This window comes from Maylandia zebra, linkage group LG4, assembly GCF_041146795.1.
Source record: "Maylandia zebra isolate NMK-2024a linkage group LG4, Mzebra_GT3a, whole genome shotgun sequence".
Classification (NCBI taxonomy): domain Eukaryota; kingdom Metazoa; phylum Chordata; class Actinopteri; order Cichliformes; family Cichlidae; genus Maylandia; species Maylandia zebra.
This window is the reverse complement of record NC_135170.1, coordinates 20,819,924-20,840,698: the sequence shown is the minus strand read 5'-3', so window position 1 is coordinate 20,840,698 and position 20,775 is coordinate 20,819,924. Positions and strand designations below refer to the sequence as shown.

At 39.4% G+C, this 20,775-nt stretch overlaps 4 protein-coding genes across 7 annotated transcripts; 2 read left to right on the top strand and 2 right to left on the bottom strand.

The window, feature by feature from the left end:
* The first annotated feature begins 149 nt into the window (after nt 1–149).
* Nucleotides 150–5,189, top strand: narfl (nuclear prelamin A recognition factor-like). The gene is made up of 11 exons (XM_004558349.2): nt 150–261; nt 1,248–1,343; nt 1,428–1,571; nt 1,659–1,788; nt 1,875–2,009; nt 2,558–2,676; nt 2,773–2,902; nt 2,983–3,055; nt 3,176–3,313; nt 3,568–3,725; nt 4,125–5,189. The coding sequence occupies exons 1-11, from the start codon at nt 196–198 to the stop codon at nt 4,364–4,366; spliced, it is 1,431 nt and encodes a 476-aa protein (XP_004558406.1). The 5' UTR covers nt 150–195; the 3' UTR covers nt 4,367–5,189.
* LOC101470330 (hydroxyacylglutathione hydrolase-like protein) lies at nt 5,147–10,689 on the bottom strand. Of its 2 annotated transcripts, XM_004558348.4 has the most exons (9): nt 10,536–10,689; nt 10,159–10,300; nt 9,311–9,375; nt 9,101–9,218; nt 8,865–8,973; nt 8,492–8,595; nt 8,114–8,215; nt 7,720–7,799; nt 5,147–6,130 (listed from the first exon to the last, which is right to left on the bottom strand). In XM_004558348.4, exons 2-9 carry the CDS (start codon nt 10,261–10,263, stop codon nt 5,980–5,982), a joined length of 834 nt encoding a protein of 277 aa, XP_004558405.1. In that variant the 5' UTR covers nt 10,264–10,300; nt 10,536–10,689; the 3' UTR covers nt 5,147–5,979. The 2 variants fall into 2 exon arrangements, with proteins under 2 accessions (XP_004558405.1, XP_004558404.1); XM_004558347.6 differs by lacking the exon at nt 10,536–10,689 and having other exon boundaries at nt 10,159–10,508.
* Nucleotides 10,690–12,113: 1,424 nt separating this feature from the next.
* On the bottom strand, nt 12,114–19,334 carry LOC101471104 (hydroxyacylglutathione hydrolase, mitochondrial). 3 transcript variants are annotated; one of them, XM_004558350.4, is made up of 9 exons: nt 19,173–19,334; nt 18,537–18,721; nt 16,007–16,071; nt 15,010–15,127; nt 14,818–14,926; nt 14,606–14,709; nt 14,368–14,469; nt 14,198–14,277; nt 12,114–13,035 (listed from the first exon to the last, which is right to left on the bottom strand). In XM_004558350.4, the coding sequence occupies exons 1-9, from the start codon at nt 19,237–19,239 to the stop codon at nt 12,936–12,938; spliced, it is 930 nt and encodes a 309-aa protein (XP_004558407.3). In that variant the 5' UTR covers nt 19,240–19,334; the 3' UTR covers nt 12,114–12,935. The 3 variants fall into 3 exon arrangements, with proteins under 3 accessions (XP_004558407.3, XP_076739251.1, XP_004558408.3); XM_076883136.1 differs by lacking the exon at nt 19,173–19,334 and adding an exon at nt 19,097–19,117; XM_004558351.6 differs by lacking the exon at nt 19,173–19,334 and adding an exon at nt 18,877–19,015.
* A 122-nt stretch (nt 19,335–19,456) lies between these two features.
* On the top strand, nt 19,457–20,775 carry fahd1 (fumarylacetoacetate hydrolase domain containing 1). Its single transcript, XM_004558352.6, has one exon. The coding sequence runs from the start codon at nt 19,669–19,671 to the stop codon at nt 20,329–20,331; it is 663 nt and encodes a 220-aa protein (XP_004558409.1). The 5' UTR covers nt 19,457–19,668; the 3' UTR covers nt 20,332–20,775.

Sequence of the window (20,775 nt, the reverse complement as noted above, 5' to 3'; positions counted from 1 at the left end):
AAGGGTCAAGTGGTTTTACGCTTTAAAGAAAACATTCGTAGAAAAAAGATAATTGTGGGTATCAGTGTTTTGGCTTCGTAAAACAATATAATTTATGTATTTATTGACATAGGTATACAGTTGACATTTCTAAGGTTTGTGTCTGTGTTTCTCCCTGCTATTCGCGACATACGAGTAAACTTTACGGCAGTAAATATGGCTTCTCATTTCAGCGGTGTGCTGCAGCTGACAGACCTCGATGATTTTATAACTCCTTCTCAGGCAGGTTTTGTAACACTCGTGTAACATCTTACAATATCATATGTATTTTTGTGGGACATCGCTAACGAGTGATTAGCTTCACGTGTATGTATAAAAAAATAATACTAATTGAAGAAAACCTACCCAAGTCGCTAGCATATCTAACCGTAACTGTTCTTATCTGTTGTGAGTTGACATAGAGTAGTTTTCGAACAAAGTTCGCCATATTACGATATTTATAAATTGGAGTAATTTTGTCTCAGTTTGTAAAATCCGTGAACTTTAAAGTGACGAGACGGATGTTGCGCAGTTAGCTTACTGCTAGTTATAGCGATCATGACGCAAGTATGACGAACTGCTGGAAACAAGTCTTTTAAAAAGAGCTTATCGCGCTCGCTAGCAATGGTTTTGTGTTTTATGTCCTATCATATACTTTTTCCTGTGTTGTTTTAGTTTTCTTTGGTGCCTCTGGGCGTTGTCATAAATTGTTTTCTATTGTACATGAATGGAAAGGCGGTTGATCGAGATGACATACCTATGGAGGAATGAAATGCCTAGTGAACCTTTTAACCAGATTAAGCTGATGAGCCACACCATGAAGATATGAGAAAAAAGGTGTGGAAGTTAGGTTAAGAAGACCTAAGGTGAAGGTGACCAATCAGTGAGCAGCAGTATGTGTTTCAGTATGTTGCTCCGAGAAGGAGCAATGTTTGCTTTGAGAGTGTTGATAGAGAAGGTCTGAAGGTGTTGCACTGTGTCTTTGTGGAACCAGAGAAAGCAGGAATGGGGAAAAGAGGTAGACCTTAGTGAGATTCATGGATGTAGTGAAAAAGGACATGCAGAGAGTTGGTGTGACAGGAGGGGATACTAGGGCCAGGTGGTGGAAGATGATCCACCGTGGCAAACCCCAAAATTGAGAACAATAAAAGAATTAAAAGAACATTGTATGTGGATTTAGCATTTAAAAAATTGCTAATTTCTTTTTTCTTGTTGACTTTTTTCTGCAGGAGTGTGTTAAGCCTGTCAAAGTAGAGAAGAAACAAGGTAAATCTGTGGCCAAAATACAGATAGAAGATGATGGCAGTTATGTACAAGTCAACAAGGTGGGTTTAAAGGCTTGAGTTTGAGTTGTTGAATTTCAGGTATTGCACCGCCCCATATTTTGAGTTCATCAAATGTGTTTTTAGGATGGTGGGAAGCAGAAGTTGGAGAAAGCAAAGATCACACTGAACGACTGTTTGGCCTGCAGTGGCTGTATCACCTCAGCTGAGAGTGTCCTCATCACACAGCAAAGCCATGAAGAGCTCTTCAAAGTGCTCCGTAGGAACAAGGTAGAGTTACGTCGTCTGAATGCTACTTACATGAGACTAATAATTTAGCCTGGCATCATTTTCACCTGTGAATCATTTCAACTTCAGGCCAATGAGACAGAGCAAAAGATTGTGGTGGTGTCAGTGTCACCACAGGCCAGAGCCTCCCTGGCAGCACATTATAACCTGAGCAGTAGTGAGGCAGGCAGGAGGCTTACCTCGTTCTTCAAAGACCTTGGTGAGTGTAAATATGCATTCAAACAATGGGCTTATTTAGGTTGACATAGTCACCTCTGAAAATTGTTGTTGTTACTGTTGTTGCAGGAGTTCATCATGTGTTTGATACCAGCTTCAGTCGGACCTTTAGTCTGCTGGAAAGTCAGAGAGAGTTTGTGGAGCGTTTCCAAAGGAAGGAACAGGATAGTAAGGCCCTGCCCATGCTAACGTCAGCCTGTCCAGGTATTCCACCAGAAACACTCAGGAGCACAAAGTAAAATTAGTGATGTTGGAGGGTCCTGCCTTTTTCACGTCATCCTTGTTTGTCTTTAATCGTTTACTGTCCTTGTGTGTAAAAAAAAAAAAAAAAAAAAAAAAAAATGTTCCACTCTCACAAAGAAAGATAGAATGTTTAAAATTTTATTAGGTACTTGGTATATTTATTGATTTGATCAAAGGTTAAATTAACAGAAGTCAGTCCTCCAGTGTCAAATAATATCTAGTAATCCAGTATGCAGTTGGGTTAGTTAACAGTGATGGGCCACATAACTGACATAATACTGTGTAGAAGTCTTGGGCCACCCTTCATTTCTTTATATTTTGCTAGAAAAATGGTGGAAATAGATGGAGTGATTTATTGAAATGTGCAAAATGAAACTGAAATAGAGTAGATAATGGGTACACAGAGTTTGTACAGTTCTAACAAGCTTGAAAGTCAATAATTAGTCTGACCAACTTTATTCTTCAACCCAGCCTGGACTGTCTTAGGCAAGTGTCTCTCTTTGGTTCAGGGTGGATCTGTTATGCAGAGAAGACTCACGGGGAGTATATTCTTCCATTTATTAGTACCACTCGCTCCCCCCAGCAGATGATGGGATCTTTGGTCAAAAGCTATTTTGCTGAACGACAGGTGAGCTTTGTATTTGTTGAGGAGTGGTGTAAATATACACAGTTCAAAAGTCTCAAAAAGAGAGGCTGCTGAAATGTGTGTTCCATGTATTTTTAGAAGCTGAGTCCACAGCAGATCTACCATGTGGCAGTAATGCCTTGCTTTGACAAGAAACTTGAGGCTTCACGGTCAGACTTCTACATGCCCAACGCTGAGACCCGTGAAGTGGATTGTGTCATCACGTCTGGTACAGTGATTACTCCTATAGTGGTCTTTGTGCGTATGGACTCGCATTATCGTCGGTCTTATTTTTCCTATCTATTAAAGGGGAGGTTCTGAAAATGCTGGAGGAGGAAAATGTGTCCCTTAATGATCTGGAGTCTGCTGCCCCAGATACAATGTACGTTCTTTTTCATTTTGCATTTTTTTTACATTTGTTAATTCACTCACATAAAGTAATTATACAATTCCACCTGCATAGCTAGACTCATTCCCTATTCATTTATTTTTTTTATCACAGGTTCAGCAGTTTCTGTGGAGATGAGTTCCTGAGTCATGCTGGGAGTGGATCAGGAGGTTACCTGCATCACGTTTTTACACATGCTGCCAAGCACCTTTTCGGAGAGGAGGTGAAGAATCTTACCTACAAGACCCTCAGGTGAGCATGTCGCCTCTTCTTAAAGCAGCAGAAGCGCTTCACGGTGGTGTGATGTGTCCTGGAACAGCCAAGCTCGAAACCAAATATAAATGAGGACACATTCTGTGCTCGTGATGCACATTCACAGTAGCTAGATCATCTCAAAGTAACACTACTCATGAGACTGATTATGCCACTCCACCATGTCAGGGGAATGTTCAGTTTCTGTTGATTTATATGATGCAAGAACCCGACACAATCACTCTTTGCCACAGGAATAAAGACTTCCAGGAGGTAAGTCTAGAGAAAGATGGCGTTGTCCTGCTGTGCTTTGCCTCAGCCTACGGCTTCCGCAACATTCAGAACCTGGTGCAAAAACTCAAGAGGGGAAAATCGCCTTACCACTTTGTTGAAGTTATGGCCTGCCCATCAGGTGAGGTGAAAAATGCAGATGTTCAACTTTCCAGATACCTTTTTTTTTTTTTTTTTTTTTTTTTTTTTTTTCATGTGAGCCATTGAACTTTTGACCTATTAGAATAGGAGGTTACCCACATAAGGGACTGAATTGTTACCTCAGCACTATCATTTTTACATGCAAATTAGCCACGCTAAGCGATAAGCTGGTCCGAATGTTTTAAAAATGGCATTGCTACATACAAATGGACATGAAATTATAAGATGCAGCATTTAGTCACATCTGTGAAGTGAATAGTACAACATGCATGCATTACATCGTCAGGGGAATAACCAACAAACAAACTCCACAATAGTCACATCAGCTTGCCGTTTGTTATTTAATGTTTATCTATGTTTGTCTTTACCTCTTGTTCAGGATGCCTGAATGGCGGCGGGCAGGTGAAGCCCTCGACTGGCCAAAACCAAAAGGAGTTGCTCCAGAAAGTTGAGGATCTCTACAAAGCAGAGCGCCCCCTGTTGCCAGAAGATGACGCTCGCGTAGCTGAATTGTACCAGTCCTGGCTCAACAGTGTAGGAGATGAAAGAGCCAAAGAGCTGTTACACACACAATACCACACTGTGGAAAAAATGACCAATGGTCTCGCTATGAAGTGGTGATACATGTTTTTTGTTGTCCAGCAGAGTGTTTCTGCAGAGTTTTATTTTGCACAAATTTTGGACAGGCTGTGTCTACAGATCGTCCAAATATATAATATTTGTTTGCTAATACCTCTTTGTAAAACACTTTCCTCACCTAAAAGCTTTATGGCAGAGGGGTATACAATGAAGGAAGACCAACACAGTCAGGCTGTCTCTTCCTTAGCTGCCTTGACAAAACCTAAAACCAGAGTCGGCGATAATGGAGGTGGTTATCAAGTTTCTCTGTTAAACTGGCATTTCTGCTTCAGGTTCTATGTACACTCACATTAAAAAATGAGCATTTCACACATCACACGACGACTCTTGCACACAAAATGATCCCTATGAGTGTCATCCAATTCTAATCAGAGATGATGCTTTACAGCTGAGCTTCATTTGTGATGTTACTAAGATACGGCTTAATAACGTGCACATATGTAAGGTATTCCACCAGCAGAGAATCTGTATTGCATTTAAAGATGAAAATGTGCCATTTAACCTGCTTTGAACAGGTTCAGCAAAAGTCATCGCAGTGATTTAGCCACTGGGCCACCTTTGTGCTGCTGAAAACTTTGGTATAAAGTTGACACAGCCAACAAGCTCATGTATTCTTAGTAAATATGTGAAAACCTGTTAAAATGTAAGCAAAATGTATTCATTGATTTGATCGTTACATGTGTGTACACATTTTGAAAATAAACATTAATTATAGCTGTGTGTTTTATAAGTTACTGAAAAAAGAACACTGTGTCCTGAATATGGATTGAGACCGATGTTTTATTAAATAATCTTTTGACTCCCATATACAGCTTTTAGGCTCTTGTATTTTGTGCATGTAATCTTTGGGATGAAAATCATCAATTTACATTCATAGTGATGTTCACTGCATGTATTTTTCTACCCTTGTAATACACTTTAACATATTCGATACCTGTCCCAAAATAGTGAGCACAAGGTAGAGTCTAAATGACAAACAAATTCACTTAAATTAAGGTAAATTAGATCTGAAGCTTTCACTTCCAGAATTAAGAGGACAAAGACACTGGGAAATATATATATACACATATACATCATCTCTAAACTGACCAAAAAAGTTAAATGAGAGAACTGTAGCAATGTTACCAGACAGAAAAATGTCTATAAAAAAAAAAGTAAATATCAAAGCAATGAAAGTTTCACATGCATACAAATAATAATGAACTGAAGGTTACATTTCTTCCAAAACCAGTTATTTGAATCAATAAATACACAAAATGTAATCTCGACAGTTTTACTGAAAATTGGTATTAACAGACGTTAACTGGTGCAGTTGGTGTGTAAGAGACTGGGAGACCGGCCTCTAAATTAATTTGTTTCTGAGGAATATTTAATGACAGCAGCTTTGTACTGCATTTTAAATGCAAAGAGGGGATTCCACTTGATGGTTAACCAGCACTCAGGGGTGTATTGTTCAGACTTTGTTTTAAAGCAACAAAACAATGCACTCTACAGGTCTTGTGTCTCGCTGCATTCAGTTTTTCACCCTCATCCTCATTCTGTTAGCTCTGGTTAACTGATTTACATACTACTGCTGATGCCTGTGAATGTGGACTTCAAGGTCTGAGGAGCCCCCATTCCAGAGCCAGCATGGCGTGAGGAGGAAGTCTCTCCTTGGGCTTCTTGAATTTGTCCTTCTCTTTTCGCAGGACCCTCAGCACCTCTATGGGGTCAGTCTTCCCCGTGAACTTCTGCACTGCTTCCTCCCTGCAGTAAAAAAAGATTTGAAAAGGAAGAAACACAACTGATGCACCACTACACTACACTATAGTACAAAATAAAAATATTTGAGAAAACTAAGAGCTTCCCTCTAGTTCAGTCCAGGTTTTAAAAACAGTTGACCACAAACTGATTCGAGCATAGAGAATAACACACGGTTACTGAGCGTTTCCTGTTTTTCAGTCGTACGTGAAGTGTTGTGCAAGTCTTGAGTCACCCTTTTGCTTCCAAGGAATCAAACTATCTTGTAACGTTTTAAAGTGGTCTTGAGCAAAATAGTGTGAATCATTTTCAAAGGAATGTTTTTTTATTGTTATTATTTACTCAGCCACTTAACACTGACCTATGAATCATTCGAGCATAAACAACGAATCCAACTCAAGTGATGAACCGGTGTTGTGACAAATTAGCAAAGAACCTATTTTAAACAGTATCTTTAGGCACTTTGTTTCTAGCAGCCTGTAACAAAAACACATAATTTGTTACAGTTACATCTATGAAAAATACCAAAGATAATACAGTTTGACTGACACAAAATAGTAGCTTAAAAAACTATTCGCTGAAAGCTTGGTGTACAGTGTCCTTAAAAAAAAACAAGAAGAAAGAGAGGAAACTGGACAAGTGGAAGACAAAAGAAGAAGTGGCACGCCTAAAAATATATATATATATTGATAGCAGATGAACACCATCTGAAAGTCATGCCATTAACAAATAGGAAAATCTGTTCAGCCGCAGGAAGTGGAAGGGTGGCTGTTAAGAAGCAATTTTTAAGGACAGGGAGGCAAAGCTGAGGTATGCCAAATTACACAAGAACTGCACTGAAGATCAGTGCAATGTGGAAACGACACTGTCAATGCAGTAAAAGCACACTTGGATAGAAAAACAAACAGTGAAACACTATTAGTCATGGACTGGCCTCCCCAGAGGCTGGACTGCAACATTTTTGAAGCAGTGTGGGATCATCTGGACAGAAAACAGAACAAAAAGCAGCCATGATCCAAAAAAAGAGCTTTGAAGCTAATTCAAGAAGTCTGGAAGACTTTTCCTGAAGACTACTTAAAGAAATGATGAGAAAGCTTCTCTAAGAGAGTTCAGGCTGTATTAAAGAATAAAGGTGGTCATATCAAATATTAACTTTAAAGCTTGTTAGGATTGTACAGAATATGTTTTTGTCTTATATACTTTTATTTGATGTATATGTTTGTAGCTGTTTCAATGAATCCCTCCACCCATTTCCCATTTTCTGAGCAAAATATAAACAAAGATGAATCGTGACTAGAAAATGTATCTAATCTGTTTGTGAGGGGTAGCCAATCACAAGAAAGTTAGTTACTTAGTTAGTAGGAGGCAGTTCCAAGAGCCATTATAACATAAACAAGGGTTATTTTAAACTGTGAATGATGCAAAGCTGGTAAAGCACAGAGCTGGAAATGACCCAAAGGGTTTCCCACAAAGGGAGTTTTTGTTTCTGGAACAGGAATTAAAGGTTGCTTATAGTGACTAACTTGATTTTAAAGTAATTGTGTTTCACCTGACCCATCACTCTATATATGCTATACATAAACATCCAGACTCACGAGACACGAAGAAAAGGGTTGTATTCGAATTCTTCCATCAGTGTAGATGGCACTGTGGGTTTGTCATCATCATCTCTTGCCTGCAGAGACAGCAAACACTTTAAGAAACCTGGTATAAACATATTTAAATGTATTTAAAGATTAAGGCTTGGACTATTCTCTGTGCAGCAAAAGCCTGTAAAGGATTACTTATCTGTGCAACAGACCACCATTGTTGTCCAAGATATTTAAAAACAACAACAACAATGATCTAACTGAAATGCCTTTAACACACTGGAAATAGTTGTGGATCACCTACTATGTAATCTGTATATATTTGCGTATCAGGAGACAGGCTAACACCAGAGAAAACTGCAAGCCTTATTCTTGTAGCAGCTTCCTGTATCATGCTCACCCTGGCCCAGCTCAGCATCTCCTTAACCTTTTCATTTTCTGGCTCCACCAGCATGGCAAACTTCAAGTTCTTTATGGTGTACTCGTGCCCACAAAACACCTTCTAAAAGATGAACAAAGCCTCATTTAAAGTAGGGATTAGCTCACAGCACAGCTTCAGTATCTTTACTCATTCTGGGCTTTGTGCCATTTTTAAGACAGTTTGTACTATGAAGGGTGAAAAGAGAGCCAGTCCTGCCCTCAATTCACTGATTGTTGTGGAGTGATGATTCACTATAGTGATTTAGACTTATCTGAGGTCATGCTAGCTGTTGTTAACCCTGTAGAGGTCGTACACACATGCATACGCAAACAGTTAGTATTTCTTGTTTCCACTAACCGTGTCTTGAGGTAGGGAACCAAGCACCTGGGTGAGGTTGTGGTACATCTGCTCTGCTGTACCCTCAAGGAACCGTCCACATCCACCAATAAACAACGTATCCCCTAGCAACCCAAAGAAAGGACAAGGGGATGTCACAGGAGGCAGTGGTCAGTTTTTGTCATCGCACACAACATGGACAACTTATAGTATTCATATCTCTAGCCACTCAGAAATCAGTTATTAAGATTATTTGCCTGAAGACACAACAGTTGCAACATGAAGTGAGTCATTTTTTTTGCCTTTACTGTACAGTCAGAAGCAGTATGGCGAAATCTACTAGTGTCTTGGATTTCAACCGGTGCACTGATTCTTTATGTGTACAGAAAAAGACCTGTGAACACAGCAGGGGCGTCAGTGCACTCATCCTCCCAAACAAAGTAGCACATGTGACCAGAGGTATGGCAGGGAGTAAACAGGCACCTCACATTGATGGAGCTAAACTGCAGATGAAGAAAAGGACAACGAGGCAAAAAAAAATCAGAACTGAAAAAGACAACAGGTTTGTAAAATTTCAAAACGCAGCTAAACGGCATCTTCATCGAGCTCCTGTAGGTGCTTTGTGGACACCTTCAGTTCCTGTGCATTTGTCACTTTATCCGTCAGACCCCCGATTCGATCGTCTCCCCCGTACACCCTCAGGCCAGGGACCTCCTTCACCAGAGCCTCATTCCCACGAGCGTGGTCCCTAGTAAGCAGAGGCACCAAATTACTCCATTAGCCTCAATTTGACTGAGATGCTTTGCAGTGTTGTTACCTGACACGAAACGCTCCTCTTACCAGTGATGGTGTGTGGTGAGAACAGCTATCAAGGAGACGCCTTCTCGTTTCACTATTTCTAGCAGCTGTGGGGGGAAAAAAATCATCCAGTCACTTTTAAAGCAAAACAGCCAAACAGTCCTCAGGTGCAGCTTCTTTGTCCTATGATTGTTTTAGCTTCAGAAAAGTGTAATAGTAGGAGAATGTACAAGGTGCATTAAATGATGAGGAAAGCAAACATTTATTGCAGCCCTTAAAATTCTTCTTCTTTTGTTGGCTCATAATTAAACTGATCCACCTTCCCTTCTTTTGCCCCTTGCAGAGGCACACCTGTCGCCCTCTCATTCACACACATGTATTCTGTTTTGCTTCACTCTCACTACAAATCACAGTGTCTGCTGCAAACATGATAGTCCCCACAGAGACTCCTGCCTGACTCCTGCCTCATCATAGCAAACACACCTCACCACCATCTCGCTGTCCTCATACAGGTCCTGCATCACCCTACTTCTCTGTCACTCCTCACTTCCTCATACTGACTTCCAGAGTGTGTCTCTTTGCACCCTATCATGCCTTCTCTGGAGACAGTGCAATTCCTTTTGACCTCTGTATACCTCTGACCTCTCCATAAACACTCTCAAAGCAAGTATGGTATCTGTAGTGCACTTTCTCTACAGTATCTATGAATATTGCTTATTGCTTTTTAAAATGTCCTTATTTTTAACAAACCAGTTTTCGATTTTTCACTGAATCAATTTTTAAACTGTTTCCTTGTTTTGTTAGATACATAGATGATCAAAAAAATAAGTTGGAGTCTTTTCTGAAGTATGACGCCATTTTTAAATCACAGGCACAACAATGTCTCTCACCCGGTGTGGCACAGCCGGGTCCACAGCTATCGCCTGTTTGCTCTGCTCCTCTATCACCAGGTACATGTAGTTGTCTTCCAGGATGGAGATCACCTTTACCTTCATGGTACCCGCACACGCATGCGCACCACAGTGAGCGACGCTTCAAGAAGAGGTTTGATTAGTCAACGTATGAATCATTTACTTGAACGCACCTGTCTTCTGCACGAGATGTTAAATACTTCGTCAAGCATAAACAGGTAGTCGATATAAGCATGCTGGCCGGTGTAAGCTGCGCCAGCCCGTAAACTACAGTGTCATGTAGCCGAGTACTTCCTGATGATGTCACATGACTCTAAAATCTAAAAATAGTTTTAAAAAAATCAGAGAAGAGCTACCTCTCTTTAAGTGTATCCGATCAGGTCGTTTATTGCAGCTGGACGGTGCCCATCTTCAAATTATTAACTCACATTTCTGTCAGACGAAGAAGTTATCGCGACATCGTGGAATCAAAGGGTCAAAACTAAGACCTTTTAATCGAGCTGGAAACAGTCAAACGCCTTTAAATTTGTTACAAATATATACGTGTGTGTGTGTGTGTCGTAGGGGCTTATTTATCAATGTGTTTTTTCTTGATTCATGCTTCTCTGCCCCTGGAAATGTACAAGCCTTGGTTAAAAATAAAAACCAGTTAAATTATTAACATCTAAAATTTCAAATAATTATTCACATTTTTACATTGTTAAAGACTATAATTATTTTATAATAGTAATTAACTATTAGTAAAGCATGAATAGGCATTTTCAGACATTATCTGACGCCTTTTAGGATGGCTAATCATTATTTTGCAAAGAGTTTTTATATAGAAGCAAACATGAATGTGGTGCATTTATATAGTTCAAATTACTAAACAATGGATAAAGTATGGTTTTTTAATAGTCAATCCAGCCTCTAGGGGCATAATATCAGCCTTGTACAATTCAATTTCCAATTTAAAATGTTCTTCAGTAGCTGCCATCAAATCTAAATGGGAACAGGACCTTAACTCTCATTTGACAAAAGAACTGTGGGACTCTATCCTTGGCCAAGTTCACATTATATCATTGTGTGCTCGACACACACTCATTCAATTTAAGATTGAATTTAAGGGCTAAGTTGGTGCCAGAGGCAGACCCAACCTGTAGAAGGTGTGGGGGTGCCCCTGGTAGATTACTTCATATGCACTGATCCTGTCCTTCGTTGGCCAACTTTTGGACCTCTGCTTTCTATATAATGTCTGAAGTCATGCAGCATCAAATTAAACCAGAGTCACTCTGTGCTATGTTTGGTGCGGGCCAGAACCTGAAGTTGCCCAACCCCAACATTAAACTTTTCATTACTGCTGGCCAGATGAGCTATTTTACTTAAGTGGAAAGACTCTTCTCCCCCCTCGTATGTGCAATGGGTAAAAGATATGTCCTGTATGGATTTAGAAAAAAATAGATATACAGTTTGTGGGTGAAAAAACACATTTTATAAACTGTGGTTCCCTTTTCCGGGCTTCTTTGAAAGGCCCACAACTATTGTTTCTGAGTAGCCCACAGATTAAGTATGGCTACATATCCATAATGTGCTTACACATATGTTTTTTTCCCCTCAATTGCATTATTAGGACTGTGTGCACACAGTCCTAATAATAATAATAATAATAATAATAATAATAATAATAATAATAATGTGTCCACATCAATCACCTACTAAATGAAACAAAATAATAATTATTTTAAAAAAATGCTACCGGACCTGCTTCTTAATACTTTCATCATATTTAGACATGAGAGAAGCTTAATTCCATGGTTTGCTAATAGACAAGATTTAGCAATTATAACCCAAAGCATCTCCCAAAATGTAACTGGAAAAGTTAGATAACACCGATGAAAGCGTTCGCCAAAGGCAAACTTCTACTACTGTAATAATCCAATAATATGAGATGTATATGAGAATATAACAGTTTTAATGGCCTTATTCTGCATCAGGAATATATTTTGCTTATGACACAATTTATTGACACAAACTTTTGTGTAAACCTACTGAAACAAATGTGCTTTATTGCTTTTTCCAAATTGCTTCATGCAATAGTCCTTGAAAGATTTTACTTTACGAGCAAAATATGATTTGGGGTTTCTAACAATGCTGACACAAGAGGTAGACAAGGCTGAGCTCACAGATCACTTTGATTACTTATATGTAAAGGCAGCTATGCTGTATTTTGCACATAAACAACCAAACTAGCATCTTTTAAGCAAGCGTGAAAATAAATGACATGAAGAAACATTGATACAAAGTTTTGTAGGCGAAGAAATGATTACCTATTATTAAACCAACTCACGGAAAGTGTCCACATACGCCAACATTTGTTACTCATGTGGTCCTCGTCTTGTTAAATGTTTAAACGCTGAGTGAAACAGTAGTTTGAACATCAATATATTAAAGCATAAGACTAAATAACTTTTCTGATACATTTACAGAATAACTACATTTTTCTCATTTTAAAACATTCAAATAATGGCCATTTATTCCTTAAAACTGCCAACCCAAAAAACTCAAATATATCTAAAAGAATGATTTATTTATAGATTTATAGTCTAATATGTTATGCTGAACACTGTGATAGAAAAAAATGGACCTTGAGTTAAAGTCAATGCAATGGATGTGCTGTTTTTCAGTCGGTTTACAGATTAGTTGCAGGTATTTCTTTGAGTATATAATTGACAGCTTGCAGTGTTGTAATCAGTTGAAATGCCAACTCTGGTGCACTTTCACTCCTTGGGCACTCGGAAATTATCTTTTTCCTTCCGAAGACTTCTCATGGTCTCGATAGGGTCTGTCTGCTTCACATGCTCTTGAACGGACGGCTCTCTAAATTACACATTGGGGGGGGGGGAGAAACAAATGTAGTCAGGCAGCACTCTCACTGTAGGTACCTCAAAACAAATTATAATCATCTGTAATTACTACTACAGTGATGTGAAAAAGAGAAATTTCACAGGGCCCTGTACTAAGTAAGTGCACCCCAGGTTCAGTAGCTTGTAGACCAGCTCTAGCAGCAATAAGTAATGATTTCCTGTATGACTCGCAGTCTCTCACATCATTGCAGAGGAACTTCGACATACTCTCCTCTACATGAAGTTGCTTCAGTTCATTGATAGTTGTGGGCATTTGTTTTTGCACAGCACTCTTAAGGTCCCACCACAGCATTTTAATCAGGATTAAGGTCTGGACTTTGTCTGCGCCATTGCAACACCTCCACTCTTTTTGGTTTCAGCAATGCTGGTATAGATTTGCTCCTGTGCGTCATCCTGTTGCATGATCCAATTTGGGCCAAGGTTTAAGTTCTGGACAGATAACCTCACATTTGATTCTAAAATTCTTTTGGACAACATGTCCAAGGTCGTGTGGATCAAAACAAGCCCAAATCATCACCCCAATAACACCTCAAATATGCTGTGTTAGCGCTGTACATTATGGCCAAACATCTCCACTCCTGTGTCGTCTGTCCAAAGGCAATTGTGGTTTGATCCAACTTTACAAAGTTTAAGTCATGCTGCCATGTTCTTTGTAGAGAGAAGAGGCTTTCTCCTGTCAACCCTTCCAAACCAGCCCTACTTGTTCAGCATTTTTCTAATTGTAATGTCACAAACTTTTACATTTAACATGCTAAATTATGCCTGTCAAGTTTAAGATGGAGCTCTCTTTTTTTCACTTTCTCTGAGCATTACAGTCTGACTGTTAGATGATTGTGCCGGGACATCTACTCCTGGGAAGACTTGTATTACCTTAGTTATATTAACAGACCCCTAAATGCGCCAGACCAGCAAGCTGCCCAAATGTCAGCTTTTCTACAAGTCCACACTCGCTGATAATCAGTTAATTAAGTCCAATTCATTAGCAGCATCTGGCTACTGCTTATTCTCTAAATTCCTATAGAAGTAGTATTGCTGTACTTAGTTTTTTACAAGACTACATTAAGTCCTGTGAAAACTCTTTTTCACAAGGCTGTTTTTAATGAAGTTATACATACTTTACTCTCATAAAGGGGTTAAATGTGAATTCATCTGCCAGAGTGGACGGAATAGTTGGTTCTCCGTTGCTGCACTTCTCCTACAGACAGATAAATACACAAAAATTGCAAAGTTGTTTTAATTAATTAAGGATAACTGATTTGAAGTGGTTACTGTATGAATCACGTACCTTTGCCCAGGCCAACTTCTTCTGAATTACTTCATTGTGCGGTTCCACATGACGTGCAAATTTCAGATTGTTGACGGTGTACTCATGACCACAATAGACACGCTTAAACACAAACACGCTAAAGTTAGTCACACACCTTAAACATACAGCAAAGTTAACTCATCAACTACTGAAGAATTTAAGTCTTTCCTTTTCCATCCTAAAAATCTGTAAAATTAACGCCTACGTTTGCAGTTACCGTTTCAGGAGGAAGGCGACCCAGAATTTCTATCAAGGCTTTGTGCATCTGTTCTGCTGTACCCTCAAAAAATTTCCCACAGCCAGCCACAAACAGAGTATCCCCTACATGGGAAAAACAGGAGTTCTTAGGGCCTTTAAGTTCACACAAAACATGTCTTTATTTACACTCGCAGTTTATCTCATATAAATGTTTAACTTAAGTAACCACACCTGTAAAGACAGCTGGTGGTTCAGTGCTGTTTTCTTTGGTCACGTAGTAACAAATGTGACCAGTCGTGTGACAAGGAGTAGAAAGGCATTTAACATGGAGTGAGCCAACCTGAGGAGAGAAAAACATAAGTGAGCAATCATTCATTTGAAGCTTATAGTTGGACCACAGAGCAGAGAGTTTGCTCGTCTCACTTTGAAAGCGTTGGAATGAGAAACTTTCTTTGTAATGGCATCAACTCTGTCATCCCCTCCATAGACCTTCAGACCTGGCATTAGTTTCAACATCTTCTCATTTCCACCGGCATGATCCCTAAAACAGAAAATTAGTGTGTTGGTATTACTCTTTTGTCCAATACAGGTTTAGCAGGTTCTTAGCATAAGAAGCCAAAGGAAATGTTTATTTATAAAGCGTGCATTTAGTGGGCAGTAGCGTTTAATACCAGTAAATGGTATTCACAGCAAAACAATCAAGACAATTTGCCGATTTCTGGGAAACATAATGACAGGAAATGGGTGGGGTGATGACGTCTTAAGTAGTAGGAGCATCTTCTGACTTCAGCATCTGATGTTTTGGGATCATGTTTGCACAGCAACACCTTTTAGGCCATCATTCCTTCTCTTGCAGGCTATTTGCACCATTACTATAGTAATGCTAGTATAATGATGCAGGTAGTTTGTGGTCTGTGTTGTCAGCCAGCATCAAGCTAAACACAATGTCTGCCACAAGCTTTTCCTAGAAGCACTTTGTTAGACTGGAGAATGCTGCTGCTAAATGCAGCATGTGACCAGGTAGTAAGATGCACATCAGCATGAGAAAATTAAAAGAAAGTAAATCAAAGCAAACAAAATCACTTGACTCCTACTGCAGCCCTGCGTGAGAAACTGGTGGAGAAATATATAAGCATACCTTGTCCTAAAAAAGACTTTACAAATTTTGAGTGAGTACAGTACAGTAGGTAGGTTACTTTGCAGTCACAGCCTTCCATGATCAGAGTGGACCTAATACTTTGTTCACACAGCACGTTGGATGTGAACGTGGTTATATTAATGGTAATGGTGATGAATATAAAATGTATCTTTTGCCTTAACAGGTACAATAAGTATTTTTTTTAGCTTACTTATTATGGAGAAATAATCTTGGAAAAAAATAAATAAATTCATCAATGTTATAAAATAAGCAGCAGCTTACCAGTGGTGATGGGTGGTTAGAACTGTGGTGAGTTTTACACCATGCTTTCGGACAGCTTCAACAACCTGTTCAAAGCACACACACAAAAAAAAATGCTGAGTGGAGCCATGCCAATATAACTACTTAATTTATCAATAAGTATCCAACAACAATTAGTTATTAAAGGTCTTAATGAAGAATAGGAGAGAAAAAGCTGTTAGTTACAGCTTTTTCTATGGAGAATTCACAGATTTGGGCCCTACTACTAATTTATTAGGGCCAGTCAGGGTTCTTGGATTTTGGACTTGCTGAAAACTTGCTGAAAACATCAAATTGGTATTTCTTACTCACACGCTAGTTTTAAATGTAGCAATGACCAAATACTTGATATTTTCTAATATTATAAATACCTTTGACTTGATAGTAGACTTTCAAACTATGCAGATTCTGTATATAGTTGAAAGGAGATTGGTCTTCTTCCAAACTAAGGACTACTGCGTAGTTGGAAAGTTGTGTCTGTCCTTCACTACATATCATTATAAAGCCCAAACAAAGGTCGGGCAGATAAAAATGCACACCATATCAAATTTCATTCTCAGTATTCTCTGAATAAAAAGATTGGATGCATTTTCCTGCAACAGTTACAGTATTCTATCCAGTACATACTTAACCTTTTCTCACATACACACTAACCTCAAACTGATATAAGGTACTCTGCACCTTTCTGCAAACTGTCCTGAAAGTAGGCACCTCCCATACAAAAATAATGAAATAAAAATAGTAAAATAAATAAATACATAAATAAGAAGAAATCTATCACGCTTGGATAGAATTACGTAGTGTTTTCAATAGTCTAGGGTTATGTTTTGACCTACACCCAACAACAACAACAACAATAATAATAATAATAATAACAACAACAATAATATATTTTTCTTAAGTCCACAATATCACCAGCAAAACGCAGAGTGGATTCTCTCAGAGTTATGATGCTGAACACTATATGTATTCTCATTGATGAATGACTATTTTAACCCTTATAAACTGTTCGCATTTCAAGCCTTCAGAATATGGTTGGGGTCAGTTTTGACCCATGCTAAGAACTGGTATAAATGTTTATACAACATTTTGAACTACAGATTATATAAATAGAATATGCATAAATAGCATATCTAAAAAAATTGGATGATTAATGCTTAATTAATGTTTCAGAGACCAGATAGTGTTTTTTTGAGATTTACAAGATTCATTTTTAGTGAAAAAAAAAAAAAATCTAATACTTGAAAGCAGGAGAAAAATGATGATTTAATTATATTCTACTCAAAGTGAAAATGTTAATGACCTCAACTTTTGGGATTTATTATATAACAATGCAAAACTATTACAACTGTTAAACACTGCCCCTTGATATGTCACAAAAAAACTGCTTGTAACTGCAGCCTATAACAATATCTATAATAATTCAATAACTTGTTCATTGCAAACTAATGTGTTTATTCAGGGCAGTGGTAGGACACCTTGCATGTGTGGAACTTGCGCAAGTGTTTCCCACACTCACCTAAATGCCAGTTCAGGTATCTTTATAATCTTGCTGAAAGGCAACAATTCTAATACTTCTAACCATTGCACCATCATGCTGAGTCATTTCAAATCTCATGTCTGTGTCAAGGCACCATCCCTAAAGGCACTCACTGACATCTATGTAACCTCTTGTGCACTGTTTGGAGATCACTCCATCTCACAGACCAGCTGGTACCGGTCTCTGTGGGAACCTGGGCAAATATAGTGAGGACGCAGACAGTCTACGTGACAGTGTCAAGGTCCCCCTTGACGTCTGTCACGTCTGTCCAATAAAAAGTAAAGAAGGAAAAAACCCACATAGGCATGACTTGCACACAAGATTCCCTAAAACCACATTTTTTTTATTTGACCCACACTGGTAGATCTAAAAATCACATTTCATCACAAACAGCCTCAGTTTACAAAAGATTGTAGCACCTGTACAACAGTATAAGATTTTGGATCATTTTAGGTATAGTCATAAAGTCAGTCAGAAACACAAAAACTAAACAAAAAAAGTGTCTAAACTATTTCACACACTTTCTCTCATTTAAATGAAGCAACTACTACAGTACTCTGTGTAGTAAATACTTAATTTAACTTGGTTATTCCTCACACACACACTAACCTCAGGTGAACTGGCAGCAGGTACAATTGCACCTTGAACGAACTGCAAACTGTCCTGTAACTAGACACTTCCTCAGATACCATATCATGTAATAATTATAATAATAATGATAATAGTAACAACAACAACAACAATAATAATGATAATATTAATACTTTCAGGCTCAAAATAAAAAATAAATAAAAGACAAAACAAAAAGAAAACTATGTTGCTATCAAATATTTGTAAAAGGACACAATTTTGACTTGAATAGTGTGTAAAGATTAACACAATCACTTGTAGGTAGACTTTCTGCATTGGTGTTAAAGTGTTGTCAACTGGTTTATATAACATTACTTGATATGATACAGTGACTGAACAGACCTTTATTGGCTCCACGGGGTCTACAACAGCTGCTTCTCTGGAGTCCACATCGATCAGTAGGTACATGTAGTTGTCAGACAGCGCAGGGAGCAGTTCAATCTTCATGTTTGCTTGCTCCACCAGATTAGATTTCCTGACCACACTGTGAAGGAGGGCGGCTGCCTGGGCCTTGACTTCCACCGGAGCTTCATGAGGGGATAAAAGCCGATATTTAACACCGAGCCACATCAGACAGAAATCGGGACAGTTTAACTTCTAGTCCCCTGTACCTCTGTAATATATTCACATACTCCTTGCCTTACATTCGTTTAATGCCACAAACGCGAGAAACTTAACACACCTCACCGCCCCGCTGGACAAGTGAACGCCACACGTTAACACGCTTCGGTGTTGGATTTTTTGTGGGCACGCTAATTAATTACACCGATATGACTGTCATAGAGGAGGTTATATAAGAGGAAACAGGTATGCGCTCAGACAGGCCGGCTGTGCTCATGTGACAGCTCCCCCCATTTTAAGACGACAAAACATAAACAAACGAACAAACGCCATCTACCCACCTAACGGCAGCGAAGCAAGCGAAAACTACGCTAAACCTTCGCGGGCTGAAAATGAGAGAAAACCGTGTGGACGTACCGAATTTTAAGGCTGTCGCAGCTCCTAATAGAGTGCAGGCACTCCCTACTAGTGACTTGAATAACATAACAACAGTAGCTAAAGTCTTATCACGTTTGTGCAAACCAGAAAAGTTTGGTTTTGGTTCAGTTCCGCCTCCGCTCCCTTTGACCTTTGCCCTCCAAGGCTCCGCCAATCAAGTCTCGGGTATATAGATCGGGAATGATCTATAGACGTATTTATTTACGTAAACAAGTTACACGTGACTGTCTAACTTGTTTACGTAATTCTGCACAAGAGTAGTTTAATAAAGTTAGTAAGTGGTTTTGTTTTACATTTTAGTCCCAGTAATTATCTCAAATAAGATAGCATTGATTCGACGTTTGTGCTCTGCGCATGTCCCTTCAGGCTTGCCGTAGGTTGATGTTCCGGAGCGGTCAAAACGGTGTCGGTCAAAGTTTAGTTACACTCGTGCTGACTGCATCAAGGCAGCCGAAACAGCTCACGGTTCTCCACGATGACAGCACGGAATATTTCCCGGTTCTGGGAATGGGGGAGGAAGATCATTTGCGTTGGGAGAAACTATGCGGATCACGCCAAAGAGCTGAAAAACGCGATTCCTAAGGAGCCTGTCTTGTTCCTGAAGCCTCCTACTGCATATGTGAGAGAGGGCTCGCCTATCTTGGTGCCCCTTTACACCACTAATCTGCACCATGAAGTGGAGCTGGGGGTGGTGATCGGGAAAGGGGGCACGGCCATCCCGCAGTCCGCCGCTATGGAGCATGTTGCGGGTTATGCTCTGTGCTTGGACATGACAGCCCGAGACATCCAGGACGAGTGCAAGTCCAAAGGTCTGCCCTGGACCATGGCCAAGGCTTTCAACACCTCCTGTCCTGTCAGCGAGTTCATCCCCAAAGAGCGCATCCCTGACCCGGCGAAGGTCAGCCTGTGGCTGAAAGTAAATAATCAGCTTCGACAGAGCGGCTGCACCTCTCAGATGATCTTCTCCGTCCCATATCTCATCAGCTACATCAGCGACTTCATCACCTTGGAGGAAGGGGATCTCATCCTGACCGGGACCCCTAAAGGAGTCTCCGCCGTGCAGGAGCACGATGAGCTGCAGGCTGGGATCGAGGACATTGTTACGATGAGCTTTACAGTAGACAGACAAGACCATTAGCGGGAAAAGAGACTTAACTGAGGCAGATGAGATAATAAAGACTCGTGAAGAGAAGGTGCTTCAATCTTTTTTAAAATCTTTGCGCATCAGCAGATGGCAGTGCTGTGCCACCGAGACTGTATTTCTGATCAATTCTTGCTGCCTTGCCCAGCATTTTAGAAGAGCCGAAGTACAACACACAGTTTCGTGACACCGTTTGAGCAAAATCAGGACAACTATAATCTATTTTACTGTATTTTAGCCATGATATAAAAAACATATTCATCACACAGTGTCACTATGTCTTTCACCAGACTATGAAGTAATTTATAGTATTAAAATGAAAGGTGTAATGATGTAAAAAAACAAAACTAAAATGAGCATTAGATCATTATATTTTTGTAATTTATTATTCTTTTTTAATCATTTGCTGTAAAAAATAAAAGGATTGCAGAAACTTGAAAA

Coding starts and splice junctions, on each gene's coding strand:
- fahd1 (XM_004558352.6), top strand. CDS start 19,669: ATGACAGCACGGAATATTTCCCGGTTCTGGGAATGGGGGAGGAAGATC.
- LOC101470330 (XM_004558348.4), bottom strand. CDS start 10,263: ATGAAGGTAAAGGTGATCTCCATCCTGGAAGACAACTACATGTACCTG. Junction 8,974..9,100: donor CAAATGCACAGGAACTGAAG/GTGTCCACAAAG, acceptor CTTCATCTGCAG/TTTAGCTCCATCAATGTGAG. Junction 8,596..8,864: donor CGCCCCTGCTGTGTTCACAG/GTCTTTTTCTGT, acceptor TTGGGTTGCTAG/GGGATACGTTGTTTATTGGT.
- narfl (XM_004558349.2), top strand. CDS start 196: ATGGCTTCTCATTTCAGCGGTGTGCTGCAGCTGACAGACCTCGATGAT. Junction 262..1,247: donor ATTTTATAACTCCTTCTCAG/GCAGGTTTTGTA, acceptor TTTTTTCTGCAG/GAGTGTGTTAAGCCTGTCAA. Junction 3,726..4,124: donor AGTTATGGCCTGCCCATCAG/GTGAGGTGAAAA, acceptor CCTCTTGTTCAG/GATGCCTGAATGGCGGCGGG.
- LOC101471104 (XM_004558350.4), bottom strand. CDS start 19,239: ATGTTATTCAAGTCACTAGTAGGGAGTGCCTGCACTCTATTAGGAGCT. Junction 16,072..18,536: donor ACCCCGTGGAGCCAATAAAG/GTCTGTTCAGTC, acceptor TGCTTTGAACAG/GTTGTTGAAGCTGTCCGAAA. Junction 14,927..15,009: donor CTCATTCCAACGCTTTCAAA/GTGAGACGAGCA, acceptor TTCTCTCCTCAG/GTTGGCTCACTCCATGTTAA.